This window comes from Chlorocebus sabaeus, chromosome 21 (genome assembly GCF_047675955.1).
Source record: "Chlorocebus sabaeus isolate Y175 chromosome 21, mChlSab1.0.hap1, whole genome shotgun sequence".
In the NCBI taxonomy this organism is placed as follows: domain Eukaryota; kingdom Metazoa; phylum Chordata; class Mammalia; order Primates; family Cercopithecidae; genus Chlorocebus; species Chlorocebus sabaeus.
The window spans coordinates 28,449,710-28,474,820 of record NC_132924.1 but is presented as its reverse complement, the minus strand read 5'-3'; the positions used below and the strand labels follow the sequence as shown (position 1 = coordinate 28,474,820).

Sequence of the window (25,111 nt, the reverse complement as noted above, 5' to 3'; positions counted from 1 at the left end):
GTCATTTTACTTTGTACAAAATGACTTGTAAAATTGGCCTCCGGCATACGTTCATACTTTCCATTATGTGTCTGTTCAAGATGCTTTCAAGAGAACATCAGACTCTTTTATAAGCACAATAGTAATGTCTAATAGAATGAATTATCTGTAGTGAATGCCTAGTAAATCATTAGCTTAAATGTGTTACATATTAATGAAATTCATGCTTTCTAGATGAAATGCAAAAATGTTGGCGATTATCTAGTTATAGCTTCCAAGACTGTAAAATGATTCCTTTCTTTTTTATACTGGTAGATTAAACTTACAAAATAATGTTTTATTACATAAAACCTTTATGTATTAAAATCAAGGTGTTAGAATTAGTTTGTGTTATCAGTTTCCTAAAAGAGATATACTGTTTCAAATGACTGTTTTCTTAGTGTCTCTTTTCTGTATCTTCAACTTACAGTTTCTGAAGGAACAATAAATACTTTGATTGCAAATCACAATAACATGTTGCATATTTATCAAGATGTGACACTGAAGTGGGCCACCCAACTTCCCCACATTCCTGTAGCAGTAAGAGTGGGCTGTTTGCAGTAAGTGATTTAATTTAACACACTTTTAAAAGAGGATGTTAGTCAAGAAATTTTCTAGAAGTTCTATGAAATAATGACAAGTGATTTTATTAAAAAATTACAAGTGACATTGTAGTATGAATGTCAATAATGAAAGTAATTTAAAATATAATTTTATTGGAAAGAGAGGATAATTAGTGCTATTACTCATTTTCATTTAATATTTCTAGCAAGATATCCTTAGTAAATTAAAGGTAAAAGCTGATGAAGATATCAAGAAAATTGTTTACTTGATAGATTATTCTTTAGAATACAAAAAGATTTCTTTTAGCATTTGATGAGTCCCTTTTAGAGAACATTCACCGATAGACTGTGATGATATTACACTGTTCATCATAATAAGGTCTCACCTTGTTTCAGCCGTTTCATTAAGGCAAGTGATGCAGAATTGTTGATGATCATGTGTTTACACAGTTTAGATTTTAAGTGGGGCTACTTTGCATTTAAACTGAAAAACAGCATTCATACTTTAACATTAAATTTACAAAATTTATCAAAACTGACAGAAATGGTCCATATAAGTGAGTAATTTTTCTAGGTCGTCAGTATAAAAAGTGAGATGCCGATGAACTTTTTAGCATCTTAGATTATGTTTAGGAATTGAAAATACCAGCAAACGTATAGAAACACAACTTTCCATAAAGCTTCATAGATTATCAGGTGTATTCAGTCCTACTTATGTATAATATTTTATTGAGCATTTAAAGGCCATACGGGGTGGGGCGCAGTGGCTCACGCCTGTAATCCCAGCTGTTTGGGAGGCTGAGGTGGTTGGATCACCTGAGGTCAGGAGTTCAAGACCAGCCTGGCCAACAGGGTGAAACCCCATCTCTACTAAAATACAAAATATTAGCCGGGTGTGGTGGTGTGTGCATGTAGTCCCAGCTGCTTGGGAGGCTGAGGCAGGAGAATTCCTTGAACTCGGGAGGCGGAGGTTGCAGTGAGCCTAGATCACGCGACTGCACTGCAGCCTGGGTGACAGAGCAAAAACTGTGAGCTTGAAACTGTGTCTCAAAAAAATAAAAAAAATAAATAAAAGCCATATGTAGTTGAATTCTTCAGTGACACCTATAGTTTCTGATCAGGATGGAGTTGTTCTCTCCTATTAAGGGCTTGAGTGTAATATTATTGTTGAAGCTCAACAAAGGGTGTTCATATTTGCATCAATGTTTAATCTAAAGCCTGAATTTTGGAAAAATGGAAACAGTGTTTTGAAAACATTGAATATTTAAAAAGAAGTTGCTTTCTTACGTTTTATGAGAAAAAATATAATTTTAATTGCTATGCACTTAAGTTATAGTTATTTTCTGTCTGAAAAATAATTTAAAAATTTTGAGATTGGCTTTTGCAATGTCCATCACATAGTCTTCTTAAATTTGACAGAATATTCATACTCACCAGACATTTTGTATCAGATTTACTTAGAAGGATTTAGAACAGGAAAAACATCTTGCCAGCAGGGCAACATCAAATATTTCACTTCTGGAAGAGTAATTCTTTCAGGAGTCTATGTATCCATCCAAAGCTGTTCTCTTTGGTCTCTTAAGTGACAGTTCAGTTGCAAAAAGACAGATCCACACTGGTGGGTATGGGCCTCATTTTGGCTTACAATCTTCATGCCCTTCAGGAGCCAATATCTTGAAATACTTAAAAATTATTGGGGTTTTGGTGTGTATTTTGAGCACAGGAGAATGATAGGTAGAACGACCTTATTGAGAACATTTAGTTGAAATAAATATATTTTTACACATACATTATGTACGAGGGATGTACCCATTTCAAGAGTCACCATACTGAGGGAAGTGCAAAGATATGACTTCTCAGCAGATATTTTTTGTTAATTTATAGTTTTTGGTCTAGATACAACTTACGAGTTAAGGGTCAGTAATAACCGAAATATTATTAGTAGTAAAAAACCAAATTTTCATATAGTGTGCATCATGATGCTTATATTCATAAGTAGCCTGTCATTTTATTTTAGGTACCTGTGAGTGAACCTTCCTATTTCTCATAGCTTTTGCAAGATGACCGTTACAAACAATTAAATCCAAATATTACCATTAGTATTTTCCACAAATAATATATAAAAATAAATTCTAATTGTTCAATTGAAGATTTTTCCTATTCTTACATATAATTTAACACAAAGTGCAGGATTAGACTGTTTGAAAGAATTCCATTGTAATTTCTATTAGAGTTTTTTTCTTCTTCAGTAAACTTTAATTAATGCATGAAAAAGAAAATAAAGATTGTAAAACACTAGACTCAATTAACATAAAGTTTAGGAAAGTTTTCTGCCCTCACCACAATTGTAAGCTATATGCTACAGTTATTTAAATACATTTTATAATAGTCACATCTTAAATCTTATTACTTATCTAAACTGAAGCAGTAAATGGATAATTTCAAAAATGATCATATGTATGGAACCACAACTATATTTTAATCACTTGCAAAAAACGCCGTGGACCATGGGGAGAGCACTCAGCTCTTAGCTCACGCTAAGGTTTTGGTTATTAACCACAAAAGGTAAGGGAGCTTCCAGTTTTGCTCTTTGGCTGTCAGATCATTTACAGGGGTGATGTTGGAGTAGTAGCTGGTGTTACAGATACCCTACGCAGTGCAAAGCTAGTGAACACCAATATCTAGTCATCTGGCAAAAAAAGAAAAAAATACACCATAAACTAGCAAGAGCATCTGCAGCCAACTGCAGGCTAATGCCACATCTTTTCTCAAGGCTCTATCCTGGGCATGTGAAAGAAAAGCCCTGCTTTTGTCCTGATCAACAACAGCCTTCCTGTGAGGAAGATACTTCCTTGCCACGTGAGCACTGGTGGGCTTCTCACTTTTGCAAGCCCAAAATGTGACTCTTGCCATTCTCCATGCTGCCCTCACTCCCTCACCTCATGGGCCATAAGACGGTGGAAGAGCCAGGCAGATCTAAGGTGATGTCCCACAAGGGGTCTATGGTGGTGGAGACTCCATGGCGGACTTGGCAGGTGACATCCAACTGCAGGCCACCTGTGAAGATCTGTTCTATGATGTAGTTGCAGTAGTTGTGGTAGTTGGCCTTCTTCCCATTGTCATCACCTGGGGACAGACTGTGGCTCTGGGATTGGTGTCTATGAGCCACAAAGACTGCGAATCTGTAAGGGAAGAGTATGTTTACCCTGCAGAGGCCCGAGGAAGCCAGTGCTGACACTTTACAAGGCCATGTGAGGACGCTCATCATTTCATTAGAGGGTCTTGCTGTTATTTAATGTGACGAGAAATCACAGCACTTGGATTTTCATTGCTCCTCTTTTTCTCATTCCCTAAGAAGAGCTCCACATTTTTTATCTTGCCAACAAAACACATCTAATGCCCAATGACTGAGTAGGTAATTGGTTCCCTTTTTATATGAGGAACAATTGAATAAATATTTCCTGGAGACAGCTGAAAATATTGTGGGCCAGATACTGTAACCCTGGACAGGTTCTTTCTGCCTGTTGCACAAACAAAATCAATTCACTGAATTTCAGTGGAGAAAGAGTTTAATTGATGCAAGGCCAGTCACACCACACTGAAGATTATTAAGACTTATTACTTAAATCAATCTTATTGAAGGCTCATAGGTTAGGGGTTTTTCAAAAGTTGTTTGGGGGAAGAGTTAGGGGTGGCTAGGCAATGGGTGCTTGCTGCTAATTGTTTGGAAGGTGCAATCATAGGGATGTGGGAAATGATCCTCTTGCATGGTGAATCACTTCTGGGAGCAGCTGGTGGTTCCAGGTGGAACCATCATGGTTTCAGAAATGCAAAAAACCTGTAAAGATCTCTTATAAGGCCACTGTTAGATTCTACAATAGTGATGTTATCTGCAGGAGTATTGGGGAAGTTGCATATCTTGTGACCTCTGGAATAATGGCTGTTTTTGTCTACATCTTAGCAAAATTCAGCCTCCTCTATCTTCCTAGCCTGGTGTTCTCTCACTAGCTTTACAAAGACAGTTGAGTTTTGGGGAAGGGCTAGTTTTACTTAAACTATAAACTAAACGTCTCCCACAGCTAGCCTGGCTTAAGCCTAGGAGTAATTAAGGGAACTTGAATGTTAGAGGCTAGAGGGTTGTAGGCTAGATCATGCCTCCCCCACTGCCATAATTTTCACACTGCAATACTTTTTGCAACGGCTGTTTCACTTTCATCCTTTGAGTTTCAACATGCCTCAATCCTGAGGTGTAAGCTATGAGATGGGAAAAGGGTGAGAACTGCTCCAACTTCTTCCTACTGACAGGGGGCGTAGTTGGGGTATGGGTTGCCCCTAGGGTAAGAGGAGTGGAACTGCTTTGCATGCACTCATAGGTGCCTGATTGGGGTTCCAAGCCTTATATGACAAAGACGTTAATATTCTCATCCACAGTTTTAGCATGGCACTTAAGTGAACCGCAGACTATAGGATAATGAGTAGATTATTAGACATACAGATTCACATAAACAGGAAAGAGCAAATTTAAATATACCATCCCATATCCCATATCTTTTTAGTTCCTAGTCCCAAGACTAAATGAGTTCAGCTGAATAGCTGTTTCCCATATCAGGAGGTGGCATTGCAGATGGGCTAATCGTTTGTATGTGATGAAGGCAAACAGATTTTTTAATAAGAGGCATTTCAGACAGGTTCCAGGACTATTTCTTCGGTGTAATTAGATCTCTGCCCTGTGGGTTGACAGTGCCTCACCAGCAGGTACATTGCCACAGATGACCCTCAGAAGAAATAAGCAGTTGCCAGAGCTCACCTCTAGGTCTGTTGTACTGGTAGAAGGCTTACGAACCACAGGCAGATATTTGCAAGGGTGGATCCTGGATAAGCCCCCAAATTTGTAACTGCCTGATGAGTTCTTCCTGCTCACTGTACAAACAAAATTCATTCATGACATTGCAGTAGAGAGAGCATTTAATTGACGCAAGTCTAGCCATACCATGTGGGAGAGTTATTACTCAAATCAATATCATAATCTGTTAGAATTTTAAAGGTAATTATTACTAACTTAGCTATAGCTTATCTGTTTATTTATTTTTAGAGACAGGGTCTTGCTCTTTTGCTCAGGCTGGAATTCTTTGGCATGATTATAGCTCACTTCAGCCTTGAACTTCTGCCTTCTGCCTCAGCCTCCTGAGTAGCTACAACTAAAGGCACATGCTACCATTCCTGGCTAATTTTTTCATATTTTATAGAGATGAGGTCTCACAATGTTGCCCAGGCTGGTCTTGAACTTATGGCCTCAAGTGATCCTCCCACCTTGGCCTCCCCAAGTGCTGGGATTATGGGTATGAGCCGCAGTGCTCAGCTCACATATTTATATTAGGAAGTTGTTTGAAATTGAGAGTACTGAAATAATTTTTCTCTTGCTTTTTATTACCTTTAGGGTTAAAGCTTTTTTGGTAGAAGCTTCCTTGGCTGAATGTGTTTATTTATGAAGGAAATTGCTGCTTTTTAAATATGTTTCTTTTCAGTGAATAAGAAATGTTGGATTTGGGTCAACTTGATGCAATTATACTTAGTAACAGCATTTTGCTCAGAGTCTAAGATGCTTTTTTTCTTTGCACTCTCACCTACTTGGCAGATTTAGTCCTCTCTACCTTGTCTATTACATAACAGTTCCAATTCTGTCTGTGTTTTCTTCTTCCTTTTCAGATAAAATCTCATTCTTGATTAAATTGTTTTTTATTTAATTATTTTTAATTTTTGTAGGTCACACTATGGGAAGTTGAAATCAATACACAGATTACAGAATCAGAAGAGCCTGACTGTGATAATCTTCTTTAAATTCTTAGCTATTACTGTTGACCTCTCATTGCATGAAGTAGCTATGGAAACCTGGCCCAGCATCTTCTGCGGTGGTCATTTTCTCCAGTGGCAAATAAAGATCATCATTTATCAGTGATGTTAATGTCTCTGGAGATATCAAATATATCTACAAGTGGAAGTCCATTTGAATGAAACTTCACAGAGATGAGAACCATTCTAAACTTTGCTGGCAGCTCACAGCAGGCTTTAAAATCTTATTGCAGTACTTATTGCAACTCATTTTTGAACAGTTTGGTCTAGTACTTCAATGTTTTTCTTCCTAGGCTAGGTCCGCAATAGTCACTTATTTTAAGTTTGTTACTTAACAGTTTCTTCTTTTTAAAAAAATTTCCTAGCTTATTTAATTTTTTAAAAACATTTATTTTAGATACAGCCGGTACAAGTGCAAGTTTGTTACATGAGTGTATTGCATGATGCTAAGGTTTGGGGTACAGATTCTGTCACCCAGGTAGTCAGCATAGTACCCAATAGGTAGGTGTTCCACCCACAGCCACTCCCTCCCTCCCCACTCTGGTAGTCCACAGTGTCTGTTGTTCCCATGTTTATGTCCATGTGTGCTCAATAATGTTTTGTTCTTTAGCTTTCATTGATATAATATTGTTGACCAGAATGTTTCCCCCATATCTTTTCTGGATTTTCATATTTCTATTTCAAGACATAGCTCAAGTCACATAAATAAGCCTTTCCTGCTTATCATGGTCTCCCTCTTTTCTGAATTTCTATCACATTTATAATTATGTTGGTGAACTACTATTTGATTTTCCTAACTCTCCAACTAGAGAATACATTCCATTTTACTTTTGCATATCAATGAGAAAGATCAACATATGGTATATACTTCCTAAATACTTAAAAGTCATTGTGGTTTTTATGTGTCAGGGGAAGAGGTGTGGCTCTAAAAGATCTATAAGATCTTTTAGTTGAAAAACCTTTTTAAAATATGAAAAAACAGACTCATAGAGGGAAGAAGGATATTTTACTTGAAACCGAATTTATTAACAAAATATTTTTAGTTCCAAAGTGACATTTTCTTTTTTTGGTTTAAGTTTTGCTGTTAATTTGTCAGTTTTTTTTTGTTTTTTTTTTTTTTTTTTTGCATTATAGAAAGAGAATGTGAGCCTATATACTTTTTGCTATCCTGTATTTTAAGGATTTTCTTTGTGAATTCTTACATTCCACAGAAAATTCATAAATATTCCTGGAATTTGTGTAAGGTATACGTTCTGATATTTGGCACATCTGCATTTTTATTGATATTTTCCTCTATTTGTTATAGTTGCAAGAGTAGAATATTAGTATTTCGTTACTATATTTTTCTGTCAGTTTTCTGTTGAATAAGCATTTTTGGTTTAGATATTCTTATTCTGTGTTAGTCAGCTTATATTTCTGATAGCTGTTTTTTTGGTTAGTTAAAAAATTTTATCACTATAAAATGACCTCTTTTGGGTTTCCATTTAATATGTTTTTGTTTGCTTATTTTTTCATTGGTTTGCTTTGAGTTCACTTAGATATTAGCTTTTGGTATGCCGTGGTCTATGCCTTTTTTTTTTTTTTTTTTTTTTTTTGAGACAGAGTCTCACTCTCTCTCCCAGGCTGGAGTGCAGTGTTATGTTCATAGCTTATTGCAGCCTTGAACGCCTCGCCTCAAGCAATCCTCTCACTTCAGCCCCACAAGTGGCTGGGACTGCAGGCATGTGTCACCACACCCAGTTAATTAAAATTTTTTTTTTTTTTTTTTGTATAGATAGGATCTTACTATGTTGTCCAGGCTGGTCTCAAACTCCTAGCCTCAAGTCATTCTCCTGCCTCAACCTCTCAAAGTGCTGGGATTACAGGTGTGAGCCACTGTGTCTGGCCAATGCTTCATCTCTCAATAGGTTCATTTAATTTTCACTGGAATGATATAGGGTGTTATTATATTCTGTGGTAAGAATGTATTGTTATATTTCACCTTCAGACTTTATTGATGTTGCTTCCTTATTTTTTTAATTTTAAAATTATTATTATTATTTTTGAGACAGGGTCTTGCTTTGTTGACCAGGCTGGAGTGCAGTGGTGTGAACATGGTTCACGGCTGCCTTGACCTCTTGGGCTCAAGCAATCCTCCCACCTCAGCCCCATAAGTAGCTGGGACTATAAGTGCATGCCATCACATCTGGTAGATTAAAAAAACAATTTGTAGAGATAGGATCTCCCTGTGTTGCCCAGATTGGTCTGGAACTCCTAGCTTCAAGAGATCCTCCTGCCTCAGCCTCTCAAAGTGCTGGGATTACAGGCATGAGCTACCATGCCTGGCCTCTTATTTGTTTTTAAAATAGCTTTTAGAGAAAATAATAACCTTTGTGATTTTTGTAAGAAGTGTAGAACTGCATTTTTTAAAACTATTACTTGAAGGTACAAAGAAAAATAAAATAGCTTTTTATTAAAGTTACTTGAGTCTTATCAAATAGAATGAACATTTGTTAGCACTTTTAAATATCAACCCTGATATTATTCTCTACACACATGCAAATTTAGGCATATAATAAAATTTACAAAACAGGACCACATGAATTTTTTTTTTTTTTTTTTAAGATGGAATCTTGCTCTGTTGCCCAGACTGGAGTGCAGTGGCATGATCTCAGCTCACTGAAACCTCCGCCTCCTGGGTTCAAGCAATTCTCTGCCTCAGCCTCCTGAGTAGCTGGGATTACAAGTGCCTGCCACCATGCCCGGCTAATTTTTTTGTATTCTTAGTAGAGACAGGGTTTCACTATCTTGGCCAGGCTGGTCTTGAACTCCTGACCTCGTGGTCCACCCACCTTGTCCTCCCAAAGTGCTGGGATTACAAGTGTGAGCCACCGTGCGTGACCATGAATTTAAAATATCAATTTATTTCATTATATCCTAGTGGAAAAGAGAAATAGGTGAAGTGGAAGGAATATGTGAATTTTTTATAAATGTTTATTTACATTATATTTCAGTTTCTAAAAGACTTCTCTCAACAAGAGTAGAAAACATGCCTTTTTGGTTGATACCGTTAGTCTTTTAAAGCTGCATTTCAAATTTTGGTAGTGTCCATTGACTTCCTGTTGTGAAATATAGGGAAAATAGCATACTTATGTTTTCTTCCTCTCTTCTTGTTAAATTCTGGTGTTATTGGTATATTATTATTTATTTTGTCAAAATTTAAAACAGTTCCATATATTTTTTGTAATCACAATTTCTATAGTACTTTCATCCTGTTGATTTATCTAAATGGAGTCAAAGCTTACCACTAGTTCTTTTACTATTCCTGAATTATCTTGATTCATTTCTTGGTTAGTTGAGTTTAATCATCCTGTAGTTTTGTGGGAAGCCTTATAAGTGTTCTTACCTTAAGAATTGTATATTGCTTTTATATGTGAAGATAACCTTAACTTCCCTCTGAAATTTGGACATTCCATTTGGTTTTGAAAGTTGCTGTGGAAAAGTCTGAAGGTAGCTTAATTTTTTTGAAAAAGACATCTTACTGGATAAATTACTTTTTCTGTCTGGATGCTCATCTGACTTATATCTCAGTCCTTAAGAATTAAAACAGGGCCGGGCGCGGTGGCTCAAGCCTGTAATCCCAGCACTTTGGGAGGCCGAGACGGGCGGATCACGAGGTCAGGAGATCGAGACCATCCTGGCTAACACGGTGAAACCCCGTCTCTACTAGAAAATACAAAAATCTAGCCGGGCAAGGTGGCGAGCGCCTGTAGTCCCAGCTACTCGGGAGGCTGAGGCAGGAGAATGGCGTAAACCCGGGAGGCGGAGCTTGCAGTGAGCTGAGATCCGGCCACTGCAGTCCAGCTTGGGCGACAGAGCGAGACTCCGTCTCAAAAAAAAGAAAAAAAAAAAAAAAAGAATTAAAACAGTACTCCTCATCAATTATTTGTATATATTTGTTCTTTCTATTTTGATTTTTGTGATTTTTTTTTCACGTTGCTTATCCATGTTCTTGAGTTGGTTTTTAGTGTATTTATTCTCATTTTTAAAAATTTATTTATTCTAGTTATTGCTTCTAGTGTGGCTTTCAGCCCCTGTATCTTTTGTTTGAGTTTTCCAAACAATGACAAAAATGATTTCTTTTATTTCACTGATACAAGGGGTAACTATTTGTCTGAATTCTTCTTTTGTTTCTTTAGGAAGTTCTTGCTATGGATATTTTCTGTCTTTTATGTTCTCATCTCCCTCATGTCTACCCCTTTCCTTTTTTTGCAATTTCCACACATACATCTCTTCTTATTTTGCAGTTATTCATTTTTTAAATGGTGACAGCAGTTTGCTGAAGGATTGTGTGGGGAGTTTTGAGGGAGAGTGATGATTAGCTCAGATCACCTGAGCTGAGAGTGAGAATATTTTCACCTTCTCACTCTGTTTATTTTCTCTTTTGCCCTGGGCGTCCATTTTCCTTGGTTTTCAGAGTTCAAGAGGCTAGTGAGCCTCACAGAAGCCCCTAACGGCCCCTGTCACAGGTCCTTGGTCCTAAGAATCAGTGGCTGCTGCTTGTCTTTCTATCTTCATTGGTTAGGAAGTTGATAAAAGCACAGATAGAAGACCATATGTTTTGCTTCCATTCTGGTTTTTCTGATGTCACTCCTCCTGTATCCCACCCATGTCCTTAAATCTCATTCCATTAGTCTAGGACCTGACTCTCTCTTCTGCTTGAAGTCTGCAGAGTTGGTGCCAGCTCTTGGTATCCTATCTTACTGTGGTCCAGAATTTAAGATATTTGGTAGGCTTCGAAGTTTGTTGATTGTGACTGTAGTCATTTCCTCATTCAATGTCCTTTTTTTTGGGAGGTAGTAGTTATTGTAGTACTTTCTGCTGTTTTTGGTAAGTTTTGCAGTATTATCTTTGATTAGAATTCAAGTCTTTGTCAGTCTTTATTGTTGCTGAGGAGAAATCCATGGACAACCTGATTTTTGTTTTGTTGTAGGTAATCAGTTCTTTATGTTTGATTGCTTGTAGAATGTTTTTCATTTTTCCTGTAAATGCCACACTTGCCACCATATATCTGTATGATATTTTCCTCGATATTACTGGGAATGTAGTGAATTTAATCTGTTTAAACCATTTGTTTTGCTGCCGAATAAAGGGTTCCTATGTTATATCTTTGATTATTTCTTCAGTTTTGTTTGATTTAATATGTCCTTCAGGAAAACTAATATCTTTTGGTTGGCTACTTATTTTCTGTTCCCATTATCTGCTCTCTTTTTCCCCGTAATTTTCATTTCTTTGTCATTTGTTTTCTCTGTTTTCTGGGGAAGTGTATAAAATTTGTGTTCTATGTCACTGTTTTGAGAAACCACGGTACTGGTTTTGATCTTTTCTATGTCTACAGTGGAAGATTTTTTTAGTCTGCTGAGGTGCTGTCTTTTTCCCAGCCACTTCCCTGCTACCTCCTGTATCTTTGCTAGTCCTAACCAGTGTAGTATGTGCCAAGTTACAGTTCCCATGAGGCACTAGTACCAAGTACATCTTACTTTGAAACATGTTTATAGTGTTTATTTTGGGGCTTTATCTCTGAGTATATAATACACTATTATTAATCTCTATTCTTTACTTGGACAATTTTATAGAATTTGCCACCTGTGTTTGGAAGTCAACAGATAGTGTAAGGGGCCATGGGCAGTGGTAGAGGTTGGAAAGATTCAAGAGGGTAGTTATAAAATATATTGCTTCAATCATAGGTCACTAACAGATGTCTGCACAGTTTTCTGGCTCATATAGAACTTGGAATTCTGAATCAGATGGGGCAGTGAGTTTATAATCAGAAATGTTAGGTAGAGTGACAGAACTCTTGGCTTTCATGGGTTCCTATCAAAAGAGGAGAGCTTTGGTTTAGGGCCTAGTGAATCTGCTATTGCACTGTGGTATACTGTAACTTAATATGAGTAATGGGGGATGAAGGAACAGAATTATGTCATAGTTCGTATATTTTTTCTTCCTCTTCTTATTGGTACCTCAGTAAACATAATTTGGACAAATGTCAATCTCATTGAAGGATTTTGGGGGTAAAATTAGTTGCATGATTTTTGATGGTCATCATTACATGCATGCATATATTTCCATTGTGTAAGATCAAAGGTCTTTATGAGATGACCACTAGATATTATATTGATGGAACTTAAAGTGGAGAAGCACAAGAATTGTGCTTGTAATGTCCTTATAGCCATGTGGCTAAACCATTATTGACGTATGGCCTGTCATTTGGTACACTACTTTCATACACTGTAATATGGCTATTTTGATAAGTGTTTTATTCACATGGAAAAGACCTTGTAGGAATCATTAAATAAATTAAAAAGCCATATCTTTATTTTTATTTGTCAGTCAAGGTTGTAATTCTCAGAAAACTTCTCCTTGGGAAAAGTTAGATATCTTCTGCTTGGCTCATGCTTTCATGATCATTTTATTTTTAATGTAATAATGCAAAACACAGCATCCTCCATTCTCATGAACAATGTCATAGTAATTACAGTTCCAGATTGTTTGATTTTGTTACATTCCATAGTAAGTCTATTTAATTTGCCTGGCAGAGATTTTAGAAACACTGTATAGCCAAGGATAAGTAGTTGCAGTTAGAATGCCAGTTGGGTTTATAATTTTCTGTTTTATAAATTAAATGTTTCAGTGGTAGAATTCTACTTATTACCACGTATTTCCACTGAAAAACTTCTTTAGACGTACTGTCATTGAGACTGAACATCTCTTAAAAATGAAACTCTCAATCTCAAAGGAAATAATTTATACTGGTAGGAAAAATGCTTTTGTGTTTTGGGTTCCTCATTCTCTATCCCATAATTGATATATAGGGGATTCAGTTGCAGTAGGGTTGAAGACAAAAGGAAAGTGTTTGCTTTTCACTAGTTATGAAGGGTTTGCCTTTCACTAAGTACATACCTTCTTGGCCCTTTGGTCCCGGGTATCATTTCTGTCAGGTTACTAACTTTGCTGTTCATTTTTCTTAGAAAATACATGTGATTTAACATTTTTCTCCTCACTTCAGATAGTGGGCCCTCCTCATAACTGAAATTTGACTTTCTGGTTTCAAAGGTAGAATCAGTTTATTTTTATGGGTTCCTGAGAATCCTGGAAAATATCTCTGTTTCCCAGAGGAAGAAGTTTATATTTTCTTAGTTACTTACTGTAGAATATAAAAGAGAAGAAGTGATTTATTTGTGTATGGGGGGCAGTAACGTAAAGTTTATATGCAGCTAAGCTCTTTGCAGAAGAACTTTGAACTTTAGAACTTTGGATGGACTTAGTCCTTTATTCTGTTAACTAGTGTATGGCCTGTTTTCTAGACTGGCTTTGGAGTGCAAATCTGAGTTATCACCAGAATAAAAAAAGAGAAATATCTCTGTATCTCTATTTCCCAGAGGAAAAAGTTTATATTTTCTTAGTTGCTTACTGTAATATAAAAGGGAAATGGGAAAAAGTGATTTTTTTTTGATAACATAAGATTTATGTGCTACTAAGCTCCTTGTAGAAGAACTTAGAACTTTGGGATTCAGAACTTTGGGTGGACTTAGTCCTTTATTCTATTAAGTAGTATATAACCTGTATTTCAGAACTAGCTTTGGAGCACAAATCAGAGTTATCAGAATAAAAAAAGTGTAAATATATAACTCTTATGGTATAGGCTAATGTTGGGTGACTTAAAATTAGAATCAAAAGGAAATGCAAGAATTAGCAATTTTTATTGCTTGCTATGCACTAGCATCATTTCATCATTAGACTCTTAATTTCTACAAAGAGCTACATTGGTAGCTTATTCAAAACTTTCTAAGTCTTTAACACGTCAGGTTTAACATTTTAAAAACCTTGGTAAATCCCCTACATCTTAAGAAAAAAAGATTTAGGAGAGTGATGGTGCATGTTTGCCTTTCAAGAAAACAGTATTAATTGAAATTACTAAAAATTGGGTTGAAAAGTAAAGTAGATGAATAATCATATCATTTAAGTCATTTTTGGAATTCTAGCTTGAAACTTGTGAGTAAATTAAGTCTTACCTGATAAAATAGGTCTTTAACTCTAGGTTATCTGATCAACAGAAACTGTCAGTTAACAGACTGTGGGGGTTCCCAGATACTCTAAAATGTGGAACTGTATTCAGTGGTTTTCCTGCCTTTAAATAGAGAAAATCCACTGACTTTTGTTCACTAAAGTGCAGTTTACTATTTAAAATAAGTGTAAAGTGAAAGGGGACTTGCTACCTGCTTTATTGATGTGCTAAAAAAAGGACAGATACCTATATAATGTTTTGTGTGTGTAATATTTAAGACTATAGAAGAAAACTGAATTAATTTAAGCTTAAAATGTTACTGTTTTGAGAGGTGATAAAGGAAGAAACCAGTCAGGCAGGCAGTTAGGGTGGGTCCTCGCTTAAATTGTTTCAAATAGAACAGCCTGAAAAATCAAGCTTCCGGCACAGATCAAGGAACTTGCACAGTGGGGCTTGCCTATGACATGCCCACAACTGCACAGATAAGAAAGGCTACGTGGGCGACTTGCCTAGACATGCCTGCAATGGAAAATTCTGTCTCCTGAAACATGTGCAGTAAGGGGAGCAAAGCGATATGGATTACTCAAGCTAAGGACCCACATGCGCACTAGGAGGATGGGGTGGAGCTACCAGAAATTCTTGCCTTATCCAATTATGCAACCCAGCCCTCCTTTGTTTTCTTATAAAAGCCTTTACTTTCAACTGTAAAACCAGCAACCCTTTTCCAGGCCCCCTCTTCATGGCAGAGAGCTTTCTTCTTTAGCTTATTAAACTTTTGCTCTAACCTCACCCTTTTTGTGTCCACACTACTTAATTCTCTTCATTTTGAGACAAAAAACTCTGGGTGGTACCTCACAATAAGAGACTGCTACATTGTGGTGCATTGGCAAGACTGTAATAGTTTCAAGTAGAAGATGACAAAATGTTATTATGGGAATTAATTCATTAATGTAGAATAATGTAACATAATGAACTATGTTCTATTAATAATTAGCACTTATGTTCTAATCTTGAAACGACTTGGCTAGATAAAAGCTTTGCTTAGTGAAGAAAGACTTATTACCCTTTTTCCTCTTGTATTTCATCAAAAATTACCTTTTATATTCAAATGTTTTCAAGCAAGAGTATTTTTATATTTGTTGATAGTTAGCGTAAAGTATATATTATGAAGATATTTTATGAGCATACATTTATTGGCTAATGAGTAACACGTTATTTCCCAATGACACTGTTCTAAGAGTTCATATGATGATAATAGCAATTTGTATCATTATGTGCCAGGCAATATTCTGAATTCTTTGGATATATTAACATATTTAATTCTAAAACAGTTACTACTATTATTACTATATGGTTATCCTCATTTTATAGATGATGTAACTGAGGCATAGAGAGATCACATAACATACCCGAGCTCATAAGAAAACATGTAAACAGCTAATTACAGCCTAAGTGAGCTGGTGTTACAATATAGAAAAGCAGAATACAGTAGGTCCATTCAGAGTATTTGTCTACCATATTGCTAGAAGTCCCAACATTTTTTGCTTTTACTGAAAAACTCTGATACATTTTCTTTCTCTAAGATAGTTGCTTCCCTTTCAGATTAGTGCTATCCAGTATTCTATCTGACAAGACATATATTATTTAGAGTTGTTAGGGTAAACACCTGGAAAAACCAGAAAGCAGAAGCCTAAAATAAAAGTTATTACTTTTGGAGTGTGGAACTGAGGGATGGAAAGGCCTGGATGAATTCCTTAAATATCTTTTAGAAAGTCCCAGGCATTCTAAAAATCAGCTTGCATCTTTGGAAAACTAATGATGCAGCCAAGGCTCTTTCATTTAAATCTAAAATAATTTAGATGCATTAGATTTAAACATAAATTATTTGGAATAAATAAAAAATGAAGGATAAATTGTTAAGGATTTTAAGGACAGTGATATGTAAAACTATTTCTTTTTTCTTTTTATTTGAAGGAAAAGTTATGGCTTGTAAATTAGAAATTACTAGCATTTCAGTAGTCAAAATACAATGAGAAAAAATGGTAGTGTTTGCATTTCAGGTGCAACATTTCATATACTACTTTTTATCTTTAACTTATATTTATTTCTATTTCTCTCATCTTCTTATTCCATCTTGTTACCTTCAAATTTTATATGGGTAGTTACAATTCATATTAATTGAACATTTAAAAATTTTCTTGGGGCCAGGTGTGGTGGCTCACGCCTGTAATCCCAGCACTTTGGGAGGCTGAGGTGGGCAGATCACGAGGTCAAGAGATCAGGACCATCCTGGCCAACATGGTGAAACCCTGTCTCTACTAAAAATACAAAAATTAGCTGGGTGTGGTGGCACATGCCTGTAGTCCCAGCTACTCGGGAGGCTGAGGCAGGAGAATCACTTGAAGTGGGGAGGTGGAGGTTGCAGTGAGCCGAGACTGCACCACTGCACTCCAGCCTGGCGACAGAGAGAGACTCCATCTCAAAAAAAAAAAAAAAGTTTCTTGGAAGGAAATTATTCTGAATTGGAATATCTACAGTTCGCATTTTGGAATGAATGTCACAGTAACTTCAAGCATTTAAGAATGTAAAAAGTCTGCTTTTTGCTTTTATAAGACTTTACTAATGATGGAGCAAGCAAATATACCTGTTAAGGTCCTATAGTTAGATAAAGACCTCCACTTTCGAAAATGCACATGGTATGACAACGTGCATACCATATGAATGCAGTATAGGGCTGGTGTGTGAGTGAGCAAGCAGCTGCAACACAGTTTACATGGAGACAATATCCAGAGTGCTTAAAATTTAAGTCAAATATATGAAAAATTAAAACACAATCACATAGCGAATAAGGGAGGGATGCAGTTAAAAAGTTATCTCACTGCTTTTTCAATATCTGCAGGCTTCCAGATGTTAGGAAATGCTTTGTTCTTCCCTTCAACCCATCTGTTGTTCCTTAGTGTAACTGACATCACTGCAACTACTGCAGCCACTAAACCATCATCATTAAAAAAGGCAAAATTTAGAACTTTTTGCAGAGTTTTATTAAAGAAAACTACAAGTTTGCGGAAAGATTTGCTCTTTAAATTTTTTAAAAATTTTTTTGGTGTGTGTAGCATAGTGATATGATAGAAGTAATGCCAAGGCAGACATACTCTAAGGTTAGAACAGAATTCTCGGTATTTGTGTTGGTATAGAAATTTTTTTATGACTTAGAATTAAACGTAGGGATTTTTTTATGTATCATTGAAACGAATTACTTTTTAAGTAAGGAGTGTAGTCATACATAGGTGATCCATTAGACCTATTTATTTGCTTTATTCCTTTTTGTCCAGACTCTCATATCTTTGCCAGAAATGGAAATGTGTATTGCTGTTTTCTACTCAAAAATTACTTTACAGAAAAAGGTATTAGTTATTTGTGCTAATTTCAGTTTAGTAAATATACCATTTTTTGTAGTTAAAAAAATTTAAAATAGGGTGCAAAGCAAAATAAAGTTCTCTTTAAATAATATGAAATATCATAAAATAATTTTTATTTATTTGTGCCTTTCTCATAGCAGACCTTATAAATACTATTTGTTTCTGTTTTGATATTTTTATCAAATAGAATTTGTGTTTACTAGCGTAGAATTTATATAGTAAATTCTTTACTTTTAATCAATGAAGTCACCGTTCTCATAGTAATTTTGGATCAATTATTTATCTTAACTCTTTTTTATTTTTTATTCCTTAATTAGTGTCTAAAAACTGTTCTCTTAAGAAAAGTTAAAGTTTTGTTAAAATCACCATAATTTTTGTCCAGGTTACCTTTGCCTATTTTTAAATGCTGAAATACTTAAGCAATAGTTAGATGTTGCCTTTAGGAAGATTATTATTACCTTTCTTATGTTATTTCTCCCAAATACATATCTTTCTTTCAGCTTGTATATATTTCATGAAAATTCATGCCTATTTTGAATAATTTTTTCAAGATTATGTCACATTTGAGTTCAGGAAATCCAATTTTGAGTAGAAGTATATATTACTTTACGTTTAGAATATTAAAATGGATTAATGAACCTTGAGTTTTGGCAAATCTCATTCTTAAACCATTTGAGCCTCCAAATGATGCTCAGATATCACTAGCCCATAGAAGACCACAGAAAATTTCATTAATCCATAGAAACCCAGTGAGTTCTACAAAGTTTGGTGTCCTAAAGATGAGCTAATTGAATAGCAGTGTTAGATGGAGTTTATTCAGTAAGCCCTGTAGCATGGAAACAAGGCCTTTGTTTTGCAATATGAATTTTAATAGGTCTTAATTCCTTAAGTAGGTTTTTTCTGTAACTGGGACTGGAGTCCTGTGGTGTGTAGTCTTTAGGGCCACTCCACTTTCAAGTCTTTGGGGAGAACTACCTTCTCCAGCTGAAGTTTTCTCCAGGGAATTGGCTTATAGAAAGATGTTTCCTCTTTCATATAGGGACCACCCTTATTCAGTTTCTTTATGCTTGGCAGTGAGTTGATTTTCAGTGAATGTTGGTTGAGTGAATGAATGAATGAATGAATGAATGAATGATGAAGAGATTAATGAATGAATTATCTGAAAATAAGTGACTCACTTAGATGAGGATTCAAAGTCATGCTGCTTCACAGCCTGAATACTTTGCCTGTGGAAAATTAAAAGAACATTTAGTTTGGCCACTTAAAAATGTTTTTGACCAAAAAACATTTGTTGAAGGAGTAGGATAAAACTATGACCTAAAACAAGGGTTTTTCATTTTGTGGGAATTTGGTTTTGGTAATACTATCTTCTCTTCTACAGATGATGGGGATTTATTTGTGAAACTTTTTTTTTTTTTTTTTTGAGACAAGGCTTCCCTCTGTCACCCAGGCTGGAGTGCACTGGTGTTCCCATGGCTCACTGCAGTCTCTGCCTCCCAGGCTCAAGTGATCCTCCCACCTCAGCCCCCCAGGTAGCTGGGACCATAGGTGTGTGTCACCACACCTGGCTAATTTTGAATTTTTGGTAGAGATGGGATTTCACCATGTTGACCAGGCTGGTCTTGAACTCCTGAGCTCAAGCAATCTGCCCACCTTGGCCTCCCAAAGTGCTGGGATTACAGGCATGAGCCACCACACCCCATCTATTTGTGGAACATTTATTTGTTTGTTTATGTCAGACTTTTTACTAACCGTTTTTATTATGTCAGGTGAATATCTCATTAAGAGTCTTAGATCCATATATAATTAAGGTGATAATTGCAATTTGAACTTATTATGTACAAAATTAATATTTACTATGCTGATAAGTATGCCTATACTGTTACTTTAAATTATGAAAAAAAGTTGGCCGGGTGCAGGGGCTCACGCTTGTAATCCCAGCACTTTGGGAGGCCGAGGCAAGGTGGATCATGAGATCAGGAGTTCGAGACCAGCTTGACCAAGATGGTGAAACCCCATCTCTACTAAAAACATGAAAATGTGGCAGGCGCCTGTAATCCCAGCTACTCGGGAGGCTGAGGCAGGAGAATCACTTGAATCCGGGTGGCAGAGGTTGCAGTGAGCCGAGATCGTGCCATTGCACTCCAGTCTGGGCAACAGAGTGAGACTCCATCTCAAAAAAAAAAAAAAATTATAGAAAAAAGTTTCAAAAGAAATTATTGGCATTGACCTCATTTTATACTAACAGTCATGAGTTCAAGTGTTTTTATGTACAAAATTTCTCAAACCACTTTCAGAAAAGCAGATTTTGTTATCTTCTAATGGACCGTGTCAACATTTAATTTATATATTTTTACCATGAAAATATTTTATATTTTTATTAAACTTGAATACTGGCCACATAAAATATATAATCATGTGAAAGTGAAAATAGAAGGGGTTATAGCAAAGAAAAATTAGTATCAGAATTTTACAGTATCCTGATGCTCTTTGGGAAGAACTTCAGAATGTTAATGATGATGTAGACAAGCAGATGATTCACAGACACAGAAAAAAGGATTGTCATATGAGAGGAGATAAATCAAAACAGGTCAAAGTATGTGTAGATTTCTACCTAGGAGGCCCTGAACACATGTTCATACTTTATAATGTAGACTTGTATTGTTTCTTATTGAAATACTGTTTCTGGAGGTCCCATGATGTCATCTAGGAAAAAGTGTCAGTACAGAAAATGTATAACAAAATGAAGTGTCTTTTGGGACATATAAGGCCAAGTGCAGTAAGCTATCTATTATTTTCTTTCTGTTTTCCCTTTTCTGTATGTCTAAATAGGATTGTGTCTCATTTAGTCAATATATAGAACCTATCTCTATAGACTATTTATTAGACCCAATAGTCTAGTTAAATCATAGAGATTCCTATACTTTTAATTACTACAATTATTAAGGAGTAATATGCTGTATTTCTCCCAAATATTTTTTTTGTTATTCATTATATACCTCTTTATTTAATCACTTTCTTCTGAGAGACTTAGTTCTTTTTCTTTGTGAAGAGATCTACATAAAGTGTAGGTTTTAGTGTGACTCCTAGAAATATTTTTATGTTACTTCATTTCTCAGTGGAGCACAAGTTCTATTGTTCTAATGTGGGGTATCTTAAAGACTTTTTCTCCATTTCTCTCAGAAGAGCCTAGGAAGAACCTCTAAATTGAAGGCACAGAAACACAGCATTGTGAATCTTAGTCTAACGTACACTTTGAAATCACTACAAATAATTTATTTTATATTATATGATGCTGTTTAACTTTCGTCTAGTAAATTAAAACAATAAGACTACTTACAAATATTTTTTCCATTTATAAATGCTTCTGTTAACAGCAGCAACCCTACCCCCATATGCCAAGCACACACACACACACACACACACTCTCTCTCTCTCACACACACACAATACTTCCATTTATCTATCTGTCTATCTATCTATCTATCTACTATCTATCTATCTAGCTGTCTGTCTGTCCATCTGTCCATCCATCCATCCATCCGAGTATGTATGTATGTATGTATGCACATGTCTTTCTTCCCTGGAGTGTGAGTGGCTTGCCAGAGAGGGCAGGCAGAAGGCGTCTTGGCTGAAGGCTCCAGTTGATTTAAGACAGTGGGCATTATTAATAGGCAGCATCTGCCATCTCCCTTTTGGTAATGTAGCTGACCCTTTTAGCTGCTGGATACCCGAGCTTTAAGAGGCAATCTTTAATGTGATATCTTAGAGTAATGTTCTTACTAAATAAATCACATTTAGAAGCTTTTATGCAATCATAGTCATGCTTGTATATTAAAAAGTCTAAACATGATACACATTAAAAGTGAATTTATATTCATGAAGCCAAATTTGATTTTCTGGGTAATGATGAATTCATCTAGAAATTCAAATGGTTGTTTTTAGTGTTCATGTATGTAAACTGACACAATAAAAATGTAAGTTATGCTGTGATATTCTGTGCTTCATTGCAAGTGGTTTTCTTGATAATAAATTTATTTTGCCGAATGCTTTTTCAAATAGTCTCTTCTTTCCTAAGTAAACTTGCTGTAGTTGGAAGTAACTTAATAGGTTTACTGTTATAATGAGACAAGTACAATCTTTTATTTAGGCATTTTATTTAGGAGCTTTTTCTTCAGTTAGTACCCATTCAGTTAGAATGGGCATATTGAACATTTAAAATATGGTTCTAGACTAAAGGATATACAGAGACATTACATAATTTTACAGATTTTTACCATTAAGGCAAGCATACATATTCTACCTATTCATAATATTAGAGAAAAAGGGATATTAATTGCCATTGATGTTTAAGAGTAAAATTCTTAAATTATAGTGGAGAATTTCCTGATATTTTTCTCCTGTGTCATTTTCTTAATGGTATTTATACACAACTTTTGGTACTTAATTTGAAATTGGAAATGAGAAATTACTGAACAGCACTTTAAAAATTAAACTTCAAAGACTACAGACTATGTAAAGTTTCAATTATTTGAAAAATGATAAAGTAGGCAAAATTAAGAAATTTTTTTTAAAGAAACCAGATTTTTTCGTGGTGCTTAAATTTTGAACTTTTTTCATTCCTAATTCATCCCATTTCCTCCCATCTTTTAAAATTTCTGCAGAATTTTTTTCTATCTTGCATGTAAGTTAAAAAAGTAGTCTATTATTATTTTAGTTTGTGGTGTTCAAAAAAACACAGTTCCAGATTATATTGGAAGAAAGCAACTTTCCAATTTAGAAACACTGATGTTGAAGTAAGATGTGAGAACTTAAGATACGGTTATAGTAGGCAGGTAAATCAAGAAAAATTTATATATTGCAGTGTGATTTAATTGCTATACTGACATCTGTTTGATCCAGACTATTAACAAAATAGTCCAGAAAATATTGTAATTGGAATTTTTGGTCATCAGTGAATTTTTTTTAGTTGCAAATTGACGCCAACCCTTTATTTGCAAAGAAAAGATAATATACTTTTTTATACCAAAAAGAGAAAATTTCCACATAAAAATAAAATGTAGGAATGTATAAAATGGATGAGGATATCCAGAACCTTCCACATAACTTGAGTAAGAAAAATCCCAACAATTTACAAACTCATTTTTCAATGGCCTATTTATCACAGAATTAAACAACCATGTAAAAATTAAACCTACTTATACATTGAAATACATTTTAATTCATCCATAAATTTAACACACTTTAAAATGGGTAGAAAAAGATTTTAACTAGCTTAAAAAACCCAAAGTAGACTACTTAAACTGATGTACTATTGCTTAAGAAGTATCTCTAGAATTCTCCATTAGAGACTCCTGATAGTTATTTTCTGAACATATCTTGGAATCAGTTAGTACTTTCAAGTTGTAAATCTGTGGAAAATGTCACATACTGTATGTGTAAAGTAATCAGAATTTAATTTATGACATTTGATCATATTTTGATAAAGTTTTATGGAAAGTGTAAACAATCTTGACACCCAATTGTTTTAACACCATTATTTTATATTCACAAATTGCATTATTTGGCAATGATAACTTCATTTTGAGTTTGTAATTTGGAAGTTCTTTTAAGTCAAGGAATAATCACCTGCTTTATTGAGATTGTTGTAACCTAAAAGAGCAATATGGAACTCCTAGTTAGATGAGACCTCTGACCCAAACTTGTCAGTTCTCTCAGCTAGCCAGGGAAAACACTTGCAGGGTTCATTACTTTCTTCTGTCATCTTGAGAGATTCTACCCCGTTTTTCTCTTCTACTGACCAACCTTTGACTTCCCAGACCTGTGTTTCTTTCCAACAGAGGCGAATAAACACTCTTGGTATGTGAAGATTAAAGGCCCATGGCCCCTGTAGGTGCCCTGAAGCAAATTTGTTCAGAATTAATTTGGCACCTCCAATTGTGGTTTGTTTAGGATAGGAAACCAAATAGAATTCAATATTGTATCTTGAATCTTAGGACTCAGTACTTTTGTTACAAACAATAGAAAAAGAAAAGGTTTAGGTGCCAGTAACATTTACTCTTCAAAGGAAAGTTTTTGTCTTTCTGTGCCTGGTTATCTTCAAAAGTTGCAGAGTATAAAAGAAAATTTCAGTGGAAATATGTTTCTCTCTGATACAGAAAAGACGTTTAAAAGAGTCATTGTTGACATGAAAGGGAAAAATTCTGATTTTCTGGGATGTAAGCCTTAGAAAACAAGCCAGAGTAAAAGAACATGTAGAAATGAATAACGTATTACTCTAGGAGATGACCTGTTGTGAATTATTTCAGAATTTAGTGGATATCTCAGATGGTTGATTTTTCTCTGCGTGTGTTTTTCCTATGAACTTACCTTTCTGAGTGGGCATCAGATTTGTTTTAGAGTGAAAATCTATTTAATGAATACCACCGTTCTAATATGTAAAACTGTAAACCGTTGCTATGGAACATATCATGTGGCATGTACTCTAAAGAACAAAATAAGTTTCTTTGTGACTAAAGAATATAAGGAAGCATTTCTCTAAGAAATTGTACTTATTGATCAGTCTTTAGCGGTGGGTGACTTGGTGTATAGATTTTACAATCTAAAACTGGTAGATGTACTTTGCCTATTATAGTTTGGTAATTCTGGCATCATATACATTAATCTGGAAGCAGTAGAAGAATCAAGAAACAGAAACAAGAAGGAATAAATTCTTTTTTGTAGGCACCTACGTACCACCTTTTTTGTGGAGTGGGCAAAAAAAGATGAATCTCACAATATTACCAGTGCAGTGGGCTCCTGGAAGTTTGTTGATTATATTTTATGTAGGAACAGAAAAAGCCAAAAGCAGGCATTTCATAATACTTACGAGTTAGGCTGGTAAATAATACATTCAGAATCATGAAAGGATGCTTCTCTTTAAAAATTGAGCATAGTACAGATTTAACTTTGTTAAACACAAATACCATCATCTTATTGAAAACTTCTTGGATAATTATAGTACCTTATAAATAGTTATCAAAGACAGTTTTTCAGTCCTCTATGGTTTTACCGTAGTGAACCTTTCAAAATTTCATTTAGTAGAAATTTTATTACAGCCTTTTCTTTTTTAGGAGAGTATGCTCAGTTCTCTTATTTGTTGGTAAATGTAGACTTTGAATTGTTAATTTGAGTATAAATAGAAGAGAAAGGAGAGATGGGAGCTATAGAAGCATCTT

General features: G+C 35.2%; 1 protein-coding gene across 15 annotated transcripts in view; it reads left to right on the top strand.

Annotated features, from left to right (window-relative positions):
* BBS9 (Bardet-Biedl syndrome 9) overlaps positions 1-25,111 on the top strand; it is a 557,785-nt gene that overhangs the window by 209,972 nt on the left and 322,702 nt on the right. For all 15 annotated transcript variants that reach the window (XM_073008978.1, XM_073008977.1, XM_007981645.3 and 12 more), the window contains one exon: positions 449-578. In XM_073008978.1, coding sequence (XP_072865079.1) covers positions 449-578 — 130 coding nt within the window. The remainder of the gene's footprint in view (positions 1-448; positions 579-25,111) is intronic.